The 19,357-nt window shown below is 42.3% G+C and overlaps 1 protein-coding gene across 7 annotated transcripts; it reads right to left on the bottom strand.

Annotated features, from left to right (window-relative positions):
* Positions 1-1,223: 1,223 nt before the first annotated feature.
* On the bottom strand, positions 1,224-17,370 carry LOC308283315 (chromobox protein homolog 1-like). Of its 7 annotated transcripts, none has more exons than XM_080723727.1 (5): positions 17,239-17,370; positions 8,547-8,712; positions 5,985-6,079; positions 4,371-4,556; positions 1,224-3,363 (listed from the first exon to the last, which is right to left on the bottom strand). In XM_080723727.1, exons 2-4 carry the CDS (start codon positions 8,649-8,651, stop codon positions 4,406-4,408), a joined length of 351 nt encoding a protein of 116 aa, XP_080579853.1. In that variant the 5' UTR covers positions 8,652-8,712; positions 17,239-17,370; the 3' UTR covers positions 1,224-3,363; positions 4,371-4,405. The 7 variants fall into 7 exon arrangements, with proteins under 7 accessions (XP_080579853.1, XP_080579856.1, XP_080579854.1 ...); XM_080723730.1 differs by having other exon boundaries at positions 1,224-1,401; XM_080723728.1 differs by having other exon boundaries at positions 4,393-4,556.
* Positions 17,371-19,357: the final 1,987 nt, after the last annotated feature.

Genomic DNA, 19,357 nt, shown 5'->3' with positions numbered 1-19,357 from the left:
GACAATACTTTTAGCCACAGCTGTAGGCATGTTGTTTACCTGGCTGGTAGCCTCCTTCCTTACTAACTAGCATCTCATTGTTTTTGACCTCTGACTAGAGTTTCATGTTTAATCTCATCTTATACATCGCTATGGATAAAATCATTTACATTATATTCACTACACAAATTCCCAAGACAAATGTGTAAATGATTACAAGACATTAAAAAGGGATAAAATATAGTTTGAATTTACAATGGGTTTGTGAAGGAAGAGGTCGTGTTTGATAAAAATGAATTTCAAATGATCTAAATACTGAATTATCAAATATATTACAATTGTTTGGGATGAAACAAAAGCCTGAGTAGACGATAAGACATGTTTGAAATGAATAAAACCTAGGAGTTAAAATCACCACAGCAACAAGCCTTTAAAAAAAAGATCTTTTATTGTCCAAAACACAAACAATTTCTGGTATAGAGTAGATATCGCCGTGACAATGATTTCAGCCGAGGGCGACAGGAGAACACATGCAACAACGTGACAGAACAGTTTCTAGTCGTCTAAAAAAATACAGAAAAATAAAAACATTCAGAGACAGAATTATAAAGAAGCTACAGCTAGCAGACCTCAACGTGTACAGAATACAGTGTCAAACCCTGCACTCTGGCACCCCCTGCTGACGGCTGGGAGAACTACACTACAGGCATGAAGGTGAACTGAACAACCAAATCATCAAAGGCTGGAGCCAGGATTGGGATTCAAGGAACCGTAGAAACCAGAGTCGAATATTAAGAAGTAAAACATGGAACCGGAGTCTGTTGCGGAACCAGGGTTTCCAATCTCGCTGCCAGAGCTGGTCTGTTATTACAATCACAATAACCAGAGTGGTTCTCAAACCTTTTTTTATTTATTTCAAAGACCACCTCAACTCTCACCAGTTAGACCCATAGGGGTCCATTTGGAACCCTCCCCCCACGTCTAGTAACCCAGAGGGGTCCCTGGACCTCGCTAGTTGTGTAATATGTAAGCAACACTGTATGCATTGGTTTAAAATGATGAAAATGGCCAAAATGGAAACCGTTAAAAGAGTGAATGGGTTGCTTACGTCAGCGGTTCTCCAAACGTTGATACTTGACGTTCTCACCTCAACTTTGACAAGTGTACAAATGGAACCAAATGGACCCGTGAGGGTCCATTTGGTTCCATTTGTACACTTGTCAAAGTTACAGACTTGTAAGGGTCCACTTAAAAGGAACCTACAGAGCCCCTGGAATCCATTTTGAGAACCACTGGCTTAACAGAATATCTCATGCTTTGTTGAGTCAACTTATTCAGTCCATGGGGTGTTGTTGAAATTCAAGCTGCCAGGCGAGCTGCCAGGGAAGGGATTTAAACCAGCAACCTGTACGCCGCGGGGGTCTGTTAACAGAGAAATAAAAAAATGCTGGTAAAGCTAAACGTCAACACAACGCGTCTACTGAACTCAACGCTAAGAATATCCAACAACACGCGTCGAGGCGGCGCTCCAACACGCGCAGCAACAACGACGTCACGACCAAAAGAACGCTAAAAGTACACTTTAAGTAAAAGAGGAAGGAAGGAAGGAAGAAGTCACGGTTTAAACGCTGGATATAAAAATCTAAAGGCTTTAAAAAGCAACAGTGAAGGAGAAGAGCGTCAAGCGCACGACTGGTTAATAGGCTTTCCCACGCCGGAGAGAATTTAAGACTTCCCGGGTCGAAAGAAAACAAAGAATTAGCTCTGTATTTTCTTCTTTTTTCTTTCTCTCTTTTCTTTTGAGGTTCAAGGAATGCAAAATGGAAAAACCTAAAAATAAAATAAAAATAAAACTAAGAAACGTTGAAATTGTGATCGTGGCTCGGATCACGAAGGCTAAAAAACCACGCTCTTGAGTTTATGTGAAGGAGAAATTTATTGGGGGGTGGGAGATAAAAAAAAAAAAAAAGCTTAGTAAAAAAAACATAACTTTGGCATTCAATGGCCTGGTTCAAACACTGTACTGGATCAGTGGACTGGACTGGTAATCTGCTAATACAACTAGACCTCCGGCTAGATATTCATTTATTAGTTATTGATCAATTACTTTGTCCATTTATTGAATTATCGAGAAATGTGTTCTATAAACGTTATGTACTGCATCAACAAAGCAACGTGGGAAATAAAAAGAATAGTTTGTTTTTATTGATTTTATACTTTGTGGTACAGCGGTGTTGCGCGAAACCAAACTAACAGCGAAAACAGATCTCACAATGCGTCATGTCGTGAGCTTGCAGATTCATGTCACTATATTAGACGTATGACGACGCGCTCTAAAAGATCAATGTCAGGTTTAAGGTTGTCGACCGAGAGAATCGATTTGATTCAAATCGATTGAAAAAGCGTTGATATGAGACTAGAGCTGGTCTGGGGTTTAGGTTTAGGATAATATGGTGATTTAAAAACATTTCCCTAATTTATACTTTCAAAAAAATGTGCAGATCAATAAGCTCGTACGGTTTTGAACTCATTGTGGGGCGTCAACAATACGCATGGTCCAGGGCTCTGGGCAGGACCATCCCAACGCTTGTAGATCTGCTGTGTTTGGAGGCCCGGTGACCATAGAAGTAAAAAGATAAGAGCCTGCGTCGGGTCTGAGGGCAGCCGTGTGCCTCACGGAAAGCCGTCTTTTCATAAACCAGGGTGCGTTAGGATAAAGTGACTGAAGGGCAATGGTTTGTGCGCCCTCTGGTCCTTCGTTTATTCCAACGCACCCTAGAGCAGTGTTTCTCAACCACTGGTCCTGGGGACCTTTGGTGTGCCCCTGAGAAGGGTCAAGTGTGCCCCTTGAAACTGCTTGAAAGCCAGTATTGTATTTATCATTTTAAAGATGATTTAAACTAGTGAAAAAACAGACGATCTACAAGCACACAACGCCTCTGTGTGCTTGTAGATCTGCTGTTTTCACTACTGTTGTGCGACAGCCTTGTATGATGAAGCAGGGCTTTACTTTGTGAAGAAACGTACACATTTGAAACTTGGAGATACAAGGTTTCTTCCCGACAGTGAGGATATTTACACCCCCGTATTATGTTGGTGTGCCCATGGATTCTTGGGACATGAAAAGTGTGCCATGCAGAACAAAGGTTGAGAAACACTGGTCTAGAGATTCTGACGCGCTGCGATTAGCCAGTAGTCACTTTGAGTGGCAGAGGTACAGATCGCAGCAGCAGTGAATGAGTTATCTATCCATCTTTATCTATCTTTATCTATCTTTTTATATCTATGGTCCCCGGACTAAAACATGATGGTTTCCTGTCAGGATGAAAGCGTTCGGATCCGCAGCCCACAAGCAAGGCGATCGCTCACAGCCCGGTACGAACTCTGATGGTGGTCAGCAGGAAGGCAGAGAGACATAGAGAGACACAGAGAGAGAGAGAAAGAGAGAGAGAGAGAGAGAGAGATGTTTCCATGGATTCTAAAGTTATTCTTTAACAAATCACCAACAACAGAAGTCTTGCGACGGCACAGGAACCACCGGCACCAGAAGCAACAACAAGATGAAATGAAGATAAAAAGTTGTTCATTCATAAACGGCTGCCCCTCTCTCTCCCTTCCAATACAGAAATCACAGCTCAAAGTGTATATATAAATGTATCGTTACACAAACGGACCCATTACTATTGTTTGGATTGAAGAACTTGTGCTGAAAGAAATATAAAAGCTTGATGCTTCAGATGTGTCACAATGTGCAAGCTTATATGTTTTTCATTTAAGCACAATAAAAGTAAATATCTACAGTATATAGCTCCAGAATCAATCGTCCATCTCTCTCTCTCTCTCTCTCTCTCTCTCTGTCTAGTCCAGAGGTTCTCAAAGTGAGAGGGTCCCCGGATGGAACCAAACAGACCCCATAAAGCAGTGTTTCTCAACCAGTGTGCCTGGGGACCTTTGGTGTGCCCCTGAGAAGGGTCAAGTGTGCCCCTTGAAACTGCTTGAAAGCCAGTATGGTATTTATCATTTTAAAAATGATTTAAACTAGTGAAAACAGACGATCTACAAGCGCACAACGCCTCGCGGTGCGAGGCGTTGTGTGCTTGTAGATCTGCTGTTTTCACCACTGTTGTGCGACAGCCTTGTATGATGAAGCACGGCTTTACTTTGTGAAGAAACATACACATTTGAAACTTCCCGACAGTGACGATATTTACACCCCCGTATTATGTTGGTGTGCCCATGGATTCCTGGGACATGAAAAGTGTGCCCATGCAGAAAAAAGGTTGAGAAACCCTGCCATAAAGGGTCCGCTTGGTTCCATTTGTACTCTCAGAGTTGTGAGGTCACTGACGTCAAACAAGTTTGAGAACCACTGCTCTAGTCTCTCTCTTCACCTCCATCTCTCTCTCTCTTCACCTCCTCTCCTCCTCTACTCCTTCTTGTCGTCCTCCTTCTTGTCCTCCTCCTCAGTGGGGTAGGAGTGCCAGGTCAGCCTCTCCTCGTAGAAGGAGATCACAACCTGAGGACACTTCACGTTGGCCTCCTTGGCAGGGACCAGGTCTGCCTCGTCACTGCTCTTCCTGTGGGGGGGGGGGGGACGGACAGGACAGACAAGAGGACAGGAGGACAGATGGACAGAGGGACAGACAGGGAGGAGATGGATGGAGGTGGAGAGAAGAAGAATAGAGGGAGAGAAAGAGAGAGGGTTGATGGAGGGATGAGGAGAAGAAAAGAGAGGAACAGGAGGGTGGAGAGGAGAGGGAATGATCAGTTTATTCACTAAATCACAGCAACAGGATGTTTGTTTATGGAAAGGTATTTTTGGGACTTTTGGAGGTCCACAAATGGCCTCAAAACAAATGACCTGAAATATACTTAAATGTGTCTTCTAAATCCTAATGGTTTTCTGAATAACATGTCTTCATCTGTGAAGCTCAAGGACAGCTAGAATTAAATGTATTTGACCATAGACGCCCCCATCTCAATTTTAACTAAGATTAGCCACCATAACCTATAGCTGTGCTCACAAGCATTGAAATAATGGTGTGTGTGTGTGTGGGCTCGCTCTGGGTGAAATCATCCGGCAACTGTTTCTGACAGTAATATGGGCTTCTGGCGGGTTTGTTTCTTTTTACAGTGGTTTGACCCAATGCCACCTCTTGGCTCGCTGATCACCAGACTCCCAATCCACACCTCCCAGGTTTGCATCCCGTCTGTGCAACTATTTTTCTGCCACCGCAGTGATGCTACTAGCCCTGCATCCTGAGTCCCTGACTCATATTTTTTATAAAGGACTCATTAAACTAAGCATCCCTGCATCCCCAGGATGCATACAACACTATCCTTCCTGCTATCAATCATTTCACTGCACCAGCTGAGCTGCATGTGGTGGAGTCTCCACAGCTGTGTGTTCTGGCATTATTGATGAGATGATTGAGATGGTCTTGTAAATCCATGCTTCTGTCCTTTATTAACTACATACCAGTAGCTATTTGCCACTATTTGTTTTTGATGTTTTCACCGTTGATACATAAAGCGTGTTGTGTCGTCACAGGACCCATAAAATGATTCTGGGACCCATTCGAATAACCACCTGTGGGTCCCGGGACCCATTACACTGAAAACCTAGCAACATCACTGCCACAGACTTTTTTGCACCAAACTTTTTTTTTTGCCGATAAAGTACGGTATACTTATTGACCATGACAGAGGCCCACCGTCTAAAGTGACCTTGAGCCATGTGAGACACCGCCGAGCGAGCGAGTCGCCGTGTCGAGCGTTGACGAGGGTCGCATGAGCCACTCAGCGCCGTTAGAAGTCGTTACCAGGGGGTCTAGAATAGTAAATAGTGTTGTGTCGACTGCTTTCACGACCGACTGCCACTCAAGGGCTCCCGCCCCCAAATTAACAGTTGCTGTATGATTTCACCCGCGTGTTTGTGTGTGTGTGTGTGTGTGTGTGTGTGTGTGTGTGTGTGTGTGTGTGTGTGTGTGTGTGTGTGTGTGTACCATTTCATGAGGAACATCAGTTCTCCACTGGAGTCCGTGGCTCCAATGATCCTCTCAGGTTGAAGACCTCTGCCAAACCCTCTGGCCTTCTCACCCTGAGAGAGAGAGAGAGAGAGAGAGAGTTAACTATATGTCCCTCTACCAAAGCCTTCTCACCCTGAGAGAGAGAGAGAGAGATGACAGAACCACAATGAGACAAACAATCACAGGTGTAATCTCAGAAAGAAATATGGGTGGCAATAATTATTTTTACATTTCAGCCCCATTTCTAAAACAGTAAAATATAGTGCTCTCAACGCGTGGCCAAGACACGTGTTGAGAGCTTGTAGACGTTTGAGGTAATATGCATTAAACAATAATACGGTACATGTAAATGTACGGATGTCGATTACAATGAAATCACATTAATCTGCAAAAACAATTCAGGGGACAAATTATGCATAAAATAACTGAATGTAAGGTTAAAGGACAACTCCTCCCTAAAACACTTCTAGGCATATTTTCCTACTTATATTGATCCAAAATGACTGTCCATGAGGTCTATTAGGCAGAAATGCCCCTGTTGTCCAGTTTCCCCAGCAGAACCCAGCAGCTCTCATAGCATAGAGTGGAGCCTATAAGCCTATCGCTTTTACACTATTTGTTGTGTTCAAAAGTGATTTTGTTTTTCATGAATGTGTTACCAGTTGTCATTACAAACACATCCATGCCTTGGTTGTCCAACACAAGCCAAAACACTCTCATAAATAATGTTTTGGGGGGAGCATTTGGCACAGGTGCCAATCAAAGTGACTGTACTGGCCAATCACAGGGCATCTTTTCCGGGACTTGGCAAAACACATAAGAGAATAACATCTGTTTAGCAGAGTGTGGGACAACGATGACATGGATGTGTTTGTAATGACAACTAGTAACACATTCATGAAAAATAAAAACACTTTTGACCACAACAAATAGTGTAAAAGCGATAGGCTTATAGGCTCCACTCTATGCAATGAGAGCTGCTGGGGAAACTGGACAACAGGGGCATTTCTGCCTAATAGACCCCATGGACAGTGTTTTGGGATCAATATAAGTAGGAAAATGAGCCTAGAAGTGATTTAGGGAGGAGTTGTCCTTTAAATGTTAACACTATGGGGTGACGATGACCCAAATGTCCCTGGAAACAACCATAGCTTCCCATCTCTAGTACTGATGGTTTTATCTCCTACCAGGACCTCTAGTACTGATGGTTTTATCTCCTACCAGGACCTCTGGTACTGATGGTTTTATCTCCTACCAGGACCTCTAGTACTGATGGTTTTATCTCCTACCAGGACCTCTAGTACTGATGGTTTTATCTCCTACCAGGACCTCTGGTACTGATGGTTTTATCTCCTACCAGGACCTCTGGTACGGATGGTTTTATCTCCTACCAGGACCTCTAGTACTGATGGTTTTATCTCCTACCAGGACCTCTAGTACTGATGATTTATCTCCTACCAGGACCTCTAGTACTGATGGTTTTATCTCCTACCAGGACCTCTGGTACTGATGGTTTTATCTCCTACCAGGACCTCTAGTACTGATGGTTTTATCTCCTACCAGGACCTCTAGTACTGATGATTTATCTCCTACCAGGACCTCTAGTACTGATGATTTATCTCCTACCAGGACCTCTAGTACTGATGGTTTTATCTCCTACCAGGACCTCTGGTACTGATGGTTTTATCTCCTACCAGGACCTCTGATGGTTTCATCTCCTACCGGGACCTCTAGTACTGATCTCCTACCAGGACCTCTGGTACTGTTCTCAAAGTGGTGTCTGGGGACCCCCAGGGGTCATGGATGGAGTTCCAGGGGCCCCCATCAAAATGAGGAACAATTTCAACACTATATTGTCGCTGTCCGCAGAAACCGATCTACAATTATTATTATTTTCCCCCTTTTATAAATCAGAGCTATTTACATACACATATTGAATCAATGAAAGGTATTAAAAAGCTCTTCTGACAGGTGGGGAGTGCCTGCTCACTCCTCATGCACTGAAGCATGAGCTCAGTTCAGGGCTCTCCCCAGGTTGACAGAGGGAGAGCAGAGACAAGGATTACAGCTTAGGCAGTTGGCACTGGGTGAAAAAAATGAGTTACAAAAAATCGTGGGATAAAAATGAAGTCAGTCAAACCATTTAACTCCAACCCCAAAACAACTAATCTTAACTCCACCACTGTATGTGGGTAAAGTGATGAGAACACATTTAAGTATCATCTCAAACCAACTTTGATCAAGCAGTTTTGTCAATATTTTGGACATGGTTTCAGCCCGACATCAGAGATATATTAGTATAAATGGGTATATTAGTATATTGTATACTTATAGTGGATCTAGAAGCTCACTACGCAACATATAGTAAATGTTTCATCCTTGTGTAATTGACATGGAACATGTTTAAGAAGCAGTGTTCTAGTTCTGCTACTTCTCTCACTGGCTGCATTCCACTCCTGATAATATCCCTCTCTCCTCGTTTCCTTTCCTACCTCCTCTCCTCTCCTCTCCTCTCCCCTCTCCTCTCCTCTCTCTCACCTCATCCTTCTTCCTCTTGCTGCTCCTCTCCTCTCCATCGTGTTCGCTGGCAGCCTTCCTCTTGCTCTCCTTCTTCTTGGCCTCCTTCTCGTTGTGTTTGGTCATGTACTCAGCGATGAGGTCTGGACAGTCCAGGTTATCCTGGGGCTCCCACGTGTTGTCCTCCCTACGCACGCACACACACACACACACACACACACACAGAGACAGAGACACACAGACACACACATACACACACACACTTATATTAGTACACATGTGAAGACACTAGGGCATTAACGACTTGTGATTTTTGCAAGTCGACTCGACTCAGTAAAAAGTTGAGTTGAAGACGACTTTATCGTCTTGGACCTCCAGAAATGTGTTAGGCATGATCGCGATCGCGAAATTGCATGTTTAACCCCCATACCAACCCATTCTTTCAAACATGGCAGCCATGTTTGTTTACATCTGAAGAAAACATAATGGCTGATAAATCATGAATGCCTGAACGGATTTCCAAGCGGATTTTTTTGTTTGAAAGCTGTGAATAGTGGGCACACACGTGGTGCATCATCTAGGCATGGGCGTGCACGATCCGTGCACTATAAATTACATGGAAGTCTATGGAGACCATGGCATCAAGGGACATTGAAGAGAAAAAATCATGGCACCAAAAAAGTTAATGTGAAACATTGTTTTCTCACTCAACTGTAAACAAACCAACATAAAGTTTAAGTGTATAGAGGGTATCTGCACATTTCTAAAGTGACACTTTAAGGACTTTTTAATACCTCTAAAATAAACATTGTCCAAATTGTCAAATATATTAGAGGCAGAAATTGTGAAAATAGCCGATCTACATGCTCACAACGCCTCGAGGCGTTGTGAGCATGTAGATCGGCTATTTTCACAATAGAACCATGTTATACCAAATGTAATGTAGCACTGTAATGTTGGATCATTCTGTCTTTGACAATAAGCAATCCTACTGTTTGAATGCTGTACAGACGCACACATGGAGCAAAAATAATTATAGAAGGATTTTTTTCTTTTTCAACTTGGACTTTCTCTGGTGGGAGTTGACTTGTGTAATGAAGTCGACTCAGTCAACTTGTCCACATTTTCGTTATGCCCTGGAAGACATCTGTGATTTTTTGTGTGAAGCTGAAAAACTGCTAGTCTACAAGCTAACATCATTTATGACAAAATGATAACTTCAAACCCACGGCCGGTGCACCTCCCAAATGACTCCCCTCGTTCAACCCCACGGCCGGTGCGCCTCCCAAATGACTCCCCTCGTTCAGAACCTGTTTAGTTTGGTATTAGGGCTAGGGGTGGGCGATATGGCGATAATTATCGTCTCGACGATACAGCTTTGCCACGATATGCCTTTTCAGATTATCGTTTCTCTCGTGATACAAACAGTCATACAGAAAAGGCTCTGGATCTGGATACAGCGAGTGCACGTTCTATGAGTCGCTGCTCTATTGCTTAATTTATACTTCTATAGTACGGTGGTGTAATTCACCAAAAAGAACAGATCTACACGCTAACAACGTGTCGCGGCTCAACGTGTCATATTGCTTGAAGATCTGTCCCTTTGCTTTCACGGCCCCACCCCCGGGCAGCACGCAGACAGGCTCCGAGTGTCTACACTCTACAGTGACTGACCGGAGCACCGAGCAGCACGGCACACTGGTCCACGACCACGATTTAGTTTCACTTTCACGGGACTTTATAAAGCAGTGATGCAGCTTGCCCTGCATTCTTTGAAGCATATTTTTAATAATGGATGCATTAAACTAACAGGACGCAAACTACTTTATCCGTCCTGCTATCGCTATCAGCCATCTCACTGCAAACTGCTGCGCTCTGTGTGTGTGTGTGTGTGTGTGCGTGCGTGCGTGTGTGCTGGAGTGGAGTCCACAGCTGTGTGTTCTGGCAGTATTGATGAGGTGATTTAGATCGCCTTGTAAATGCATGCTTCTGTTTTTATTAACTACAAACAAGAAGCTATAAAGTGCTTTGTTTGTTATGCTTTCACCGTTGAAGCATGCGTGTGTCTCGCGGTGAAATCGTAGCGTCTATTTCGCGTCTATTTCATAATTGGCTTAGTTATAAAACCATGCCATTTTTGTTTAGTAGAAAAGCTAAAAGCTAGGATGATAACTGTATTGTAAAATACGGAGTAATTCTGTAAAAAGAAAGCTTGTATCATAACAAACCTCCTGACTTTGGTTGGTCGTAGGGTAATTTGCTTTCCCCCAAGTTTCAATGGTAAGGCATAGGTTGTTGTCAACCTGTGGGTCGAGACCCCCAGAGAGGTCCCGAAATGATTTAGCCAAATTGTTTTGAAAATAGCCGATCTACAAGCTCACAACACTCAAAAACATTTTATGGGAACCCATAAAACATTTCTTGGACCCATTTGAATGACCTGAACCATCATCACACCAACTAGTAAATATTTTGAGGTAAAAGATGTTAATTGTTTAATCAAAAATCAAAATGTTATCATTAAAAAAATCATAGATTAGGATATCTATCTTTCTATATGCAGCATAACAATGAATAGATTATCAATAGAATATCTGTGTGGGTCTTATAATCATAATAAACCTAAAAACTCGCATAAAACAGTATCGTGATAATATCGTGTATCGTGATACTGCATGAAGAGTATCGTGATAATGTTTTTTTCCAGTATCGCCCACCCCTAATTAGGGCTGAACGATTTTAGGAAAATATCTAATTGCGAATATTGCGATTTGAGATATTTATATATTTATTTTAGGATAAGTGATACAGTTTTATTTTGTTAAATGGTTGATATAATAAATTATTCCAACCAAAGAAAATCACTTCACTACCTCAAGTCAAGCTTCAATATTTATTGTGTAATAAAGTGTTACTAACTAGTCAAATTGGCAATCATGCAAATGGTTTGATTCAGTTCAGTTATATTTCCAAAAGATTCCATTTTATTATTAGCAATATAAAACGTTTTTTATATTCAGAAAGATCTCAGTAATGGTATTGTCTGCCTCTCATTATTGTCAAGGAAGGAAGTACCGTTGTTGATGCCTTGCTTTCATCACAGCAAAAAAAAAAATGCACCCTAAGACACACCATGAGTTTCACATGTGTGCAGGGGACGGAGGAGGGGAGCCACCGTCACACAGAAAACACTTTCACTTTCAGCTTACGACAAACAGCAGCTTCTAATTGACGCACAAGGATTTATTTTATATTCATAATGATTACCAGAACATTGACTAGCTGTAGCCATGGAGTACTCTGTTAGAACGGATATAAACTTTTTCTTGCCGTTTAGACGGCAGTGTGATGGCCTTGGCTCCTCTCCTCTGGAGGAGAGGAGCAACAACGTAATCATTATGCTCATTCATTAAACCGCTGTGTCGCACGCCGACAGACACCGATCTGCACAGTGAGATTGTGGATCAGCCGTCTTTGGCGTTTTGCAGCAGTGTTGTAAACACTGGGTCAGACCGTATGGAGTTATACATCGCTGCTGCCGTTATGATTATTATGTAAATTAATGAAAATCACCAAAACCGCATCCTTTACGATTCGCTAATTGTGGGCTCGCCTATAAGGCGAGCACACTCTAGATATTGTCATTATTTATCTATCAGGCATATCAAGTTCTCCTCAAAACTTCGGTTCCTTTCTACTCCTACATACTTAGTGAGAAAATGAAAATAAAAACATCAATGTGTTCAGTTTACAGTGGGGAAGTGTGCTATTATTTTCTATAGCAATCGGCCAAATGGTGGCGCTGTAGGAAGCCTTCGAAAGTGCGATCTTTGAACAGGTATAGCTCATGCTGTGTTATACATACAGCCATGAAACCTGTATACACTTATGCGTCTCCTCATGCCGAACAACTTTTACCCTCTAACTTTTGACCTCTGACCTTTAGGTCTCCCACAATTCGGAATTATATGAAAAACAGTAAAAATCTATCTCCTCCTGGGATTTTCGCGTCAAGTGCACAAAACTCTTTTCACATGAACTTTGGACCAATACCTATACAGTCTATGTGGTGAGAAGTTTGTACGTTAAACCATTAATTTTTAATAATTCAATTCATATTGCGGTTTTATGCAAATTATTATTCTGCCTCTAAATCAAACATGCAAAGTGTTACGTTCATGGCATTTGGCAAACATGTAGAGGTTTAGTCCAAATATCACTGAAACCAATCTTATTCCAATTGGCCAAAGGGGGGCGCTATACGAAGCGTTTGAAAATTCAAACTTCAAACGGGCATAAGTCTTGACTCGTTTCGTTTGAAGACATGCAACTTGTTACACGCGTGCTTTGACTCAAGCGGAAGACATCTGTGTCGTTGTTAAGTAAGCTCCGCCCTTAGCTTTTCCGCCAATTTGAGCAGTTTGTAAAACGCGTAAACCCGCTTTTATTCTGAAATTTTCACGTCACGTGCACAAAACTTTTTTTACGTGAACTTTGGACCGATATCTAAAGATCTGTCAGATCGGATTTTTTTAAAATTGAAACATGCTTTTTTAAATAAATTCAATGAATATTGCATTTTTATGCAAATTATTCTTCTGCCTCTAAATCATACATACAAAGTAGCATGTTCATGGCATTTGGCAAAGATGTAGAGTGTTATTCCAAATATCACTAAAACCAATCATACCCCAATTGGCCAAAGGGGGGCGCTATATCATTTTGAGCAGTTTGTGAAACGTTTAAAACCGTTTTTATTCTAGGATTTCTTTTTAGCAATTTGCATGAAACATTCTACACGCAATCTAAGGACCTTCAGGGTTTCCTGCAGGAAAAAGTCTTGACCAGGGGGGATCTCATGGCGCACGCGCGAAGCGCGTGCGCCAGAAATTTTTTGATAATTAATTAATGAATTCGAGTAATTAATTCATTTAATTTTTAATATTAATTCTTATTTTTGCCCTATAAAAAACACATGAATGTGCCCATGATGACGGAAAACACAACTACATGCTATCATCCACATTTATTCAACATTGAATAACTACGTTTTTCACAGGACAGTGTAACTTGTTTTTTTCCCCCAGGTTAATCAACCAGCACTCGTGCCATATAAATAGAAGTCTACAGCACAGTAAAAAAACAACAACATTGGTGTAAAGTAACTAAGTAGATTTACTTAAGTAGCCTACTGTACTTATACTGTACAAAGGAGATTTTCAGGTATTTGTACTTTACTTGTGTCGTTGTGAGTAAATGAGAAGAGCTCGCTCTCTCTCTCTCTCTCTCTCGACGCAATCTACGACTCGCTGTGCAGCTGTGTCACTGTCAAGTTGACCTAGGCTAGGCTCGCCTCTCAGAGAACTTCAAAAGAAGTTAACGACCGTCAATTAAGCAGCTGCATGCGCTGCTCTGCTCTCCTGCCAGTGAGGCACAAGTAACTTCACATGGCTGCCATGTTTGAAAGATAGGGTTGGTATGGGGGTTAAACATGCAATTTCGCGATCGCGATCATGCCTAGTACATTGTTGGAGGTCCAAAAAGTTTTTTTGAAAAAAAAAATATTTAATTTTTTTTTTTTTTTTTAATACCCTTGGGGGGGCGGGGGGGTTTTCTGGCCGGGCGGGGCGCCTGGCCTGTAAAGTGCTGCAGGAAACCCTGACCTTTATCTAACATGCCTATGAAGTGCATACAATAAAATAATAAAATAATAATAATAAATATAGCTGCAAGCAGCGATAAAGTGGCCAAAGCCAAAAACACCTCAAATCATGAACACAGCCTGGGATGTTCGTGAAATCTTGCAAGCACATTCCCAATAGGTCAAGAAACAGATACCACCCTTCTATCATTGGCCTGTTATAGCGCCACCAGCGGGTCAACTTTTGCATAACATTTTTGGAAAAAATGGACCAATCTTTGACGTCAGTAACGTCAAAGAGAGCACTGCCTGCGATCTTGACATTTTGTACTTTTATAGCCATTGTTTTCTGGCTAGAAGCGAGCCCACAATTGTTTCGAAGGAACAATATTTTCTAGTTGCAAATACATATCAATTTGGGGGTCCTTAAATGACCTACCGACGGGGCTCAGTAGCTGCGCTGTATAAGGATAGTTATTGACCAATGACGGAGGCGCGCGTCTCAGGTGATCTGGAGCGCCTGAGTCGCCATGTCGAGCGTTGCGCCGTTAGAAGTTGTACACCAGGGGGCCAGAATAGAACATTTTCAGAATAGTACAATAGTACATCTATAACAGGTCTGAGCCCTGGTATAGATGTTATATAGAACACAACTCACTCAGAGAATCCCTTCCACTTGAGCAGAACTCCACCCTTCCTTAGTTTCTCTAGTCTAGATGTTATATAGAACACAACTCACTCAGAGAATCCCTTCCACTTGAGGAGAACTCCACTCTTCCTTAGTTTCTCTAGTCTAGATGTTATATAGAAGACAACTCACTCAGAGAATCCCTTCCACTTGAGCAGAACTCCACCCTTCCTTAGTTTCTCTAGTCTAGATGTTATATAGAACACAACTCACTCAGAGAATCCCTTCCACTTGAGCAGAACTCCACCCTTCCTTAGTTTATATAGATGTTATATAGAACAGAACTCACTCAGAGAATCCCTTCCACAGACCTGCCAACCCTGGCAAATTTTTTTGAGTACTCATGCGCGGGCCCGCGGTGCAATTTTTGTTGTTTTCCCGCACAAAACAGCGTATATTTTGGGGGGTTCCATGCACCTTTTTGGGTGGGACCTTTACCAGCTATGTTAACGAAATTTCACACCAGAAAGGTAGCACATTGCATGTCTTGACTTACACTAGTAATAATGGAGGCAAGATGTTATAACAACCTTTTAAATAAAAATGCCATTTGGTCCTGAGAAAAAGTAGGCTAGTATTACCAGGCAATACAATAATGTTGCATTAGCAATTCTGTTGACAAATCTTCAATAAAATATACTAACTGCCCTTGCTCAGAGTTAGTTAACAATAGACTAGCAAAACAGTCTATCACCAGTGACTATATGAATGAACATACATCAATATTAATCATGTTATTCAAATTGCAAAATAGCTTTTCATTGTCAAGTAGGCTATTTACATAAACCTGTGTCTTTGTTAATTGAGCAGCCTAAATAAATCCACATTTCTGTGCATGATTTGCATCATGAAGTTGAAAGTATTCAACTCATGTAGGTTTCTATTCCATCCATTAATTGATATAATAGGCCTACAACATTGTGTATAGATCACATACAGCCTAGTCTGTATATTCATTCATATAGGCTGCAGGCTACTCATTGTTGATAGACCATTAATATCGTCATAGATTCACAGGTGATACATAATTTGTTCACTGTTAATGTTTTTGACAATACACATCGGCATAATTCATATACTCGAGTTAAAGTGGAACAGGCAGCCCAGTATTTTATCCAATCGTGGCCAATGTATGCTTCAGTTCATTGTACTAAGAAAGAACTGGGTCACACGTTTTGACATTTTCCGACTGGTTGCTCGCTGCAACACCGTCGCATGACGAAGTATAACACAGACTTCATACACAACAGCTCCATGCGGAGCCGCAGCCGCTCGTTTCGTTTCACCAGCGTCGCAAGATAGGTTTAGGTTAGGCATAGTACAAGATTTCACCAATTCTCACCATCGTGGCTGCTATGACATGTGAATTCACCTCAGAGGAGGGTTTTAAAACTTTATTATTACCTGTTAGATCGTTGGCAGCACTGAGGGGGGGGAACAGTCGATGTGCATCGACTCGCACGACAACACGGCCCTTCTCCGTATCATCTTCTTTATACATTAATCTGATTAATATCGCCGTTATGTATCCGATCGATAACTCGTCGGCGCCGCTGTGAGATGCGTGCATGCCGAAATAAACCAAAACCTTCTTATTATAACTCTATGACCAAAACAAACAGACTCTGTTCGCCAATAGGTTTAATTCTTCTTCTATCGACAAAACGAGCATCGCTTCCGTTCTAGTGCTCCCCAGCGCCATGCGCCCCATTCACACACCATTCATGTGGTGCCTGGGAGGAACTACACGGCAGGGAGATCTTTTTTTTTGCCTCACTTTAAGCCACAACACAACCGAACACAACGCAGAATGTGTTGTGTTACCATCCCCCGATAATGCGTATCCGTTAGAGGAGTTTGCGTACCTGCGTACAGAGACTAAAAATGCGTGCTTACTACGCAAAATGCGTACAGGTTGGCAGGTCTGCTTCCACTTGAGCAGGAACTCCACCCTTCCTTAGTTTATATAGATGTTATATAGAACAGAACTCACTCAGAGAATCCCTTCCACTTGAGCAGAACTCCACCCTTCCTTAGTTTATATATAGATGTTATATAGAACAGAACTCACTCAGAGAATCCCTTCCACTTGAGCAGGAACTCCACCCTTCCTTAGTTTATATTGATGTTTTATAGAACAGAACTCACTCAGAGAATCCCTTCCACTTGAGCAGGAACTCCACCCTTCCTTAGTTTATATTGATGTTTTATAGAACAGAACTCACTCAGAGAATCCCTTCCACTTGAGCAGGAACTCCACCCTTCCTTAGTTTATATTGATGTTTTATAGAACAGAACTCACTCAGAGAATCCCTTCCACTTGAGCAGGAACTCCACCCTTCCTTAGTTTCTCTAGTCTAGATGTTATATAGAACACAACTCACTCAGAGAATCCCTTCCACTTGAGCAGGAACTCCACTCTTCCTTTCACCACTCTCCGGTCCAGAACCTTCTCCACCACATACTCCTCCTCCTCCTCTTCCTCAGCGGGCGCTGCTCCGTCCGCCGCGGGTGCCGGGGCGTCGCCAGCGGCGGGCGCCGCCGCCGCCGCCTCTACCGCCGCCTCCGTTGTCTCTGCAACAGGCTCCGCCTCCACCTCCTCCTCAGGCTTCTTGGCCTTCTTTGCCACCGTGGTCGCCAGCTTGACTGAGTGGTGACAGCGCCTCTAGTGGACAGAGAGGGAATGAATTTGGTTAATGTTATGCTCTCATGAGTACAACACCTGTATAACTACATTTACAAAAAAGTCTACACAATTATAGAATGTAGAAGAATTGTTATTTTGATCATGTTTGCCTGTTATCTCTGCTATGGAACCAACATCAATACAGCATGGAACTGTGGACAGCATCTTTATCCAATGAGGCAACGACAACACAATATTTTAAGTTTTAGGTCTGAGATGTGAAATGTGAAACTATATCAAAGTAGATGTAGATGGAATGTGTGCTACTTGAGTCTTAAACCTTACTTTTAATGTGCATGTGTTTAACTCCAACATTTACCAACTAACCTATTACAGCAAAAACATGTACTTAAAAAAGCATTGGGTGCAGGGATTCGGGACCCCCAGGGGTCCTGGGAGGGGGAAGGGTTGTAGAACTTAAATCTTACAGACAAATGGGAGAATGCATGAGAGAAGGACAATTCACATCACATATCCAGGGTTCCCACACATCTTCATTCTTTACCAATTCATTTCCAAAACTTTTCCAGAATATTTAACCCGATTTCCAGGACTATATAACAATAATTCAGCTCAATAACAAGTCGCTTACTCCTATGTGCAATAAGCCCAAAGACAGGTAGTGTATGCCAGTGGTTCTCAACCTCTTCAGGACATGACCCCCGAAATAATCATGTTTGAACTGGGGACCCCGGCACCCTGACGAGCACTAAGAGTTAAGGAATTTTGTATAACACGGTTTTATTGTGAAAATAGCCGATCTACACGCTCACAACGCCTCGCTATTCTCACAATTTCTGCCTCTAATATTTGACAATTTGGCCCATGTTTAATTTGTCATTTCAGAAGTATTAACAAAATCAATAACCAAAGACAATGCATAGCTTTTTTTTCCAGGACCTTCGATCAATTCCAAAACTTTTCCAGTACCTACTGTTTTTTTTTTTTTTTTTTTTTTTACCAATTTCAAAATATTTCCAGGAATTTCATGACCGTGGGAACCCTGCATATCTTTCTCTCTCTCCACTAAACAGAACATTGTGCTTGAACAGAGTTGTGGAATAGAACAGTGTGAATCTACACAACAAAACAACACGAACATTCCTTCTCTCTCGTGCACGGGTCGTGCACGAACACCTCTTCAAAGCAACGCGGGTCTGCAGCAGCAAGGATCAATGAACCAGTTCAGTTCAGTTCAGGGTCCATTATAGAGCATGTTGGTGGAATGTCTGCTTTGTTTACTCATAAAGAGGAAATAAACTAACCGATAAAACTTGATACTCGATTATTCAATAAACTAATAGATGTAAGAATGGCTTTTAAGACTTAGTGGGGGGAAAAAACATTGCATTTATTTTCTAGTCTAAACGCACACGCACACGCACGCACACACACACACACACACACACACACACACACACACACACACACACACACACACACACAACATTCAATTTTTCAATTCAAAGGGCTTTATTGGCATGTGAAAACATACGTTTACATTGCCAAAGCAGAAGTGTACACAATACACACGCACACACACATGCATCCTGCAGGAAGCAACATGGGCGCCGTTAGCCTGTTAGCACGCTAGGCTAACGGCTAGGCTAACAGCAACAGCAGCTCACCTTTAACAATCAGAATCAAACAGCTCTGGTTCTTCCAGACCGTCCAGGGGGTTGAGGCTGCTGGTGTGGCCGGGCAGCAGAGCAGCAGGGGCCGCAGGGAGCAGGCTGTGTGCAGGGGGGATGTGGAGGTTTTAACCGAATGGACCCTAAAGGACTGAAGACCCGCGCTGCTGCTGCTGTTCACACAGA

Source organism: Nannobrachium achirus (assembly GCF_963921795.1).
Source record: "Nannobrachium achirus genome assembly, chromosome: 4".
Taxonomy (NCBI): domain Eukaryota; kingdom Metazoa; phylum Chordata; class Actinopteri; order Myctophiformes; family Myctophidae; genus Nannobrachium; species Nannobrachium achirus.
The sequence above is the reverse complement of the archived record's forward strand: the minus strand, read 5'-3'. Positions and strand labels throughout refer to the sequence as shown.

Coding starts and splice junctions, on each gene's coding strand:
- LOC308283315 (XM_080723727.1), bottom strand. CDS start 8,651: ATGACCAAACACAACGAGAAGGAGGCCAAGAAGAAGGAGAGCAAGAGG. Junction 6,080..8,546: donor GCAAGAGGAAGAAGGATGAG/GTGAGAGAGAGG, acceptor TCTCTCTCTCAG/GGTGAGAAGGCCAGAGGGTT. Junction 4,557..5,984: donor CTGATGTTCCTCATGAAATG/GTACACACACAC, acceptor CCCCCCCCACAG/GAAGAGCAGTGACGAGGCAG.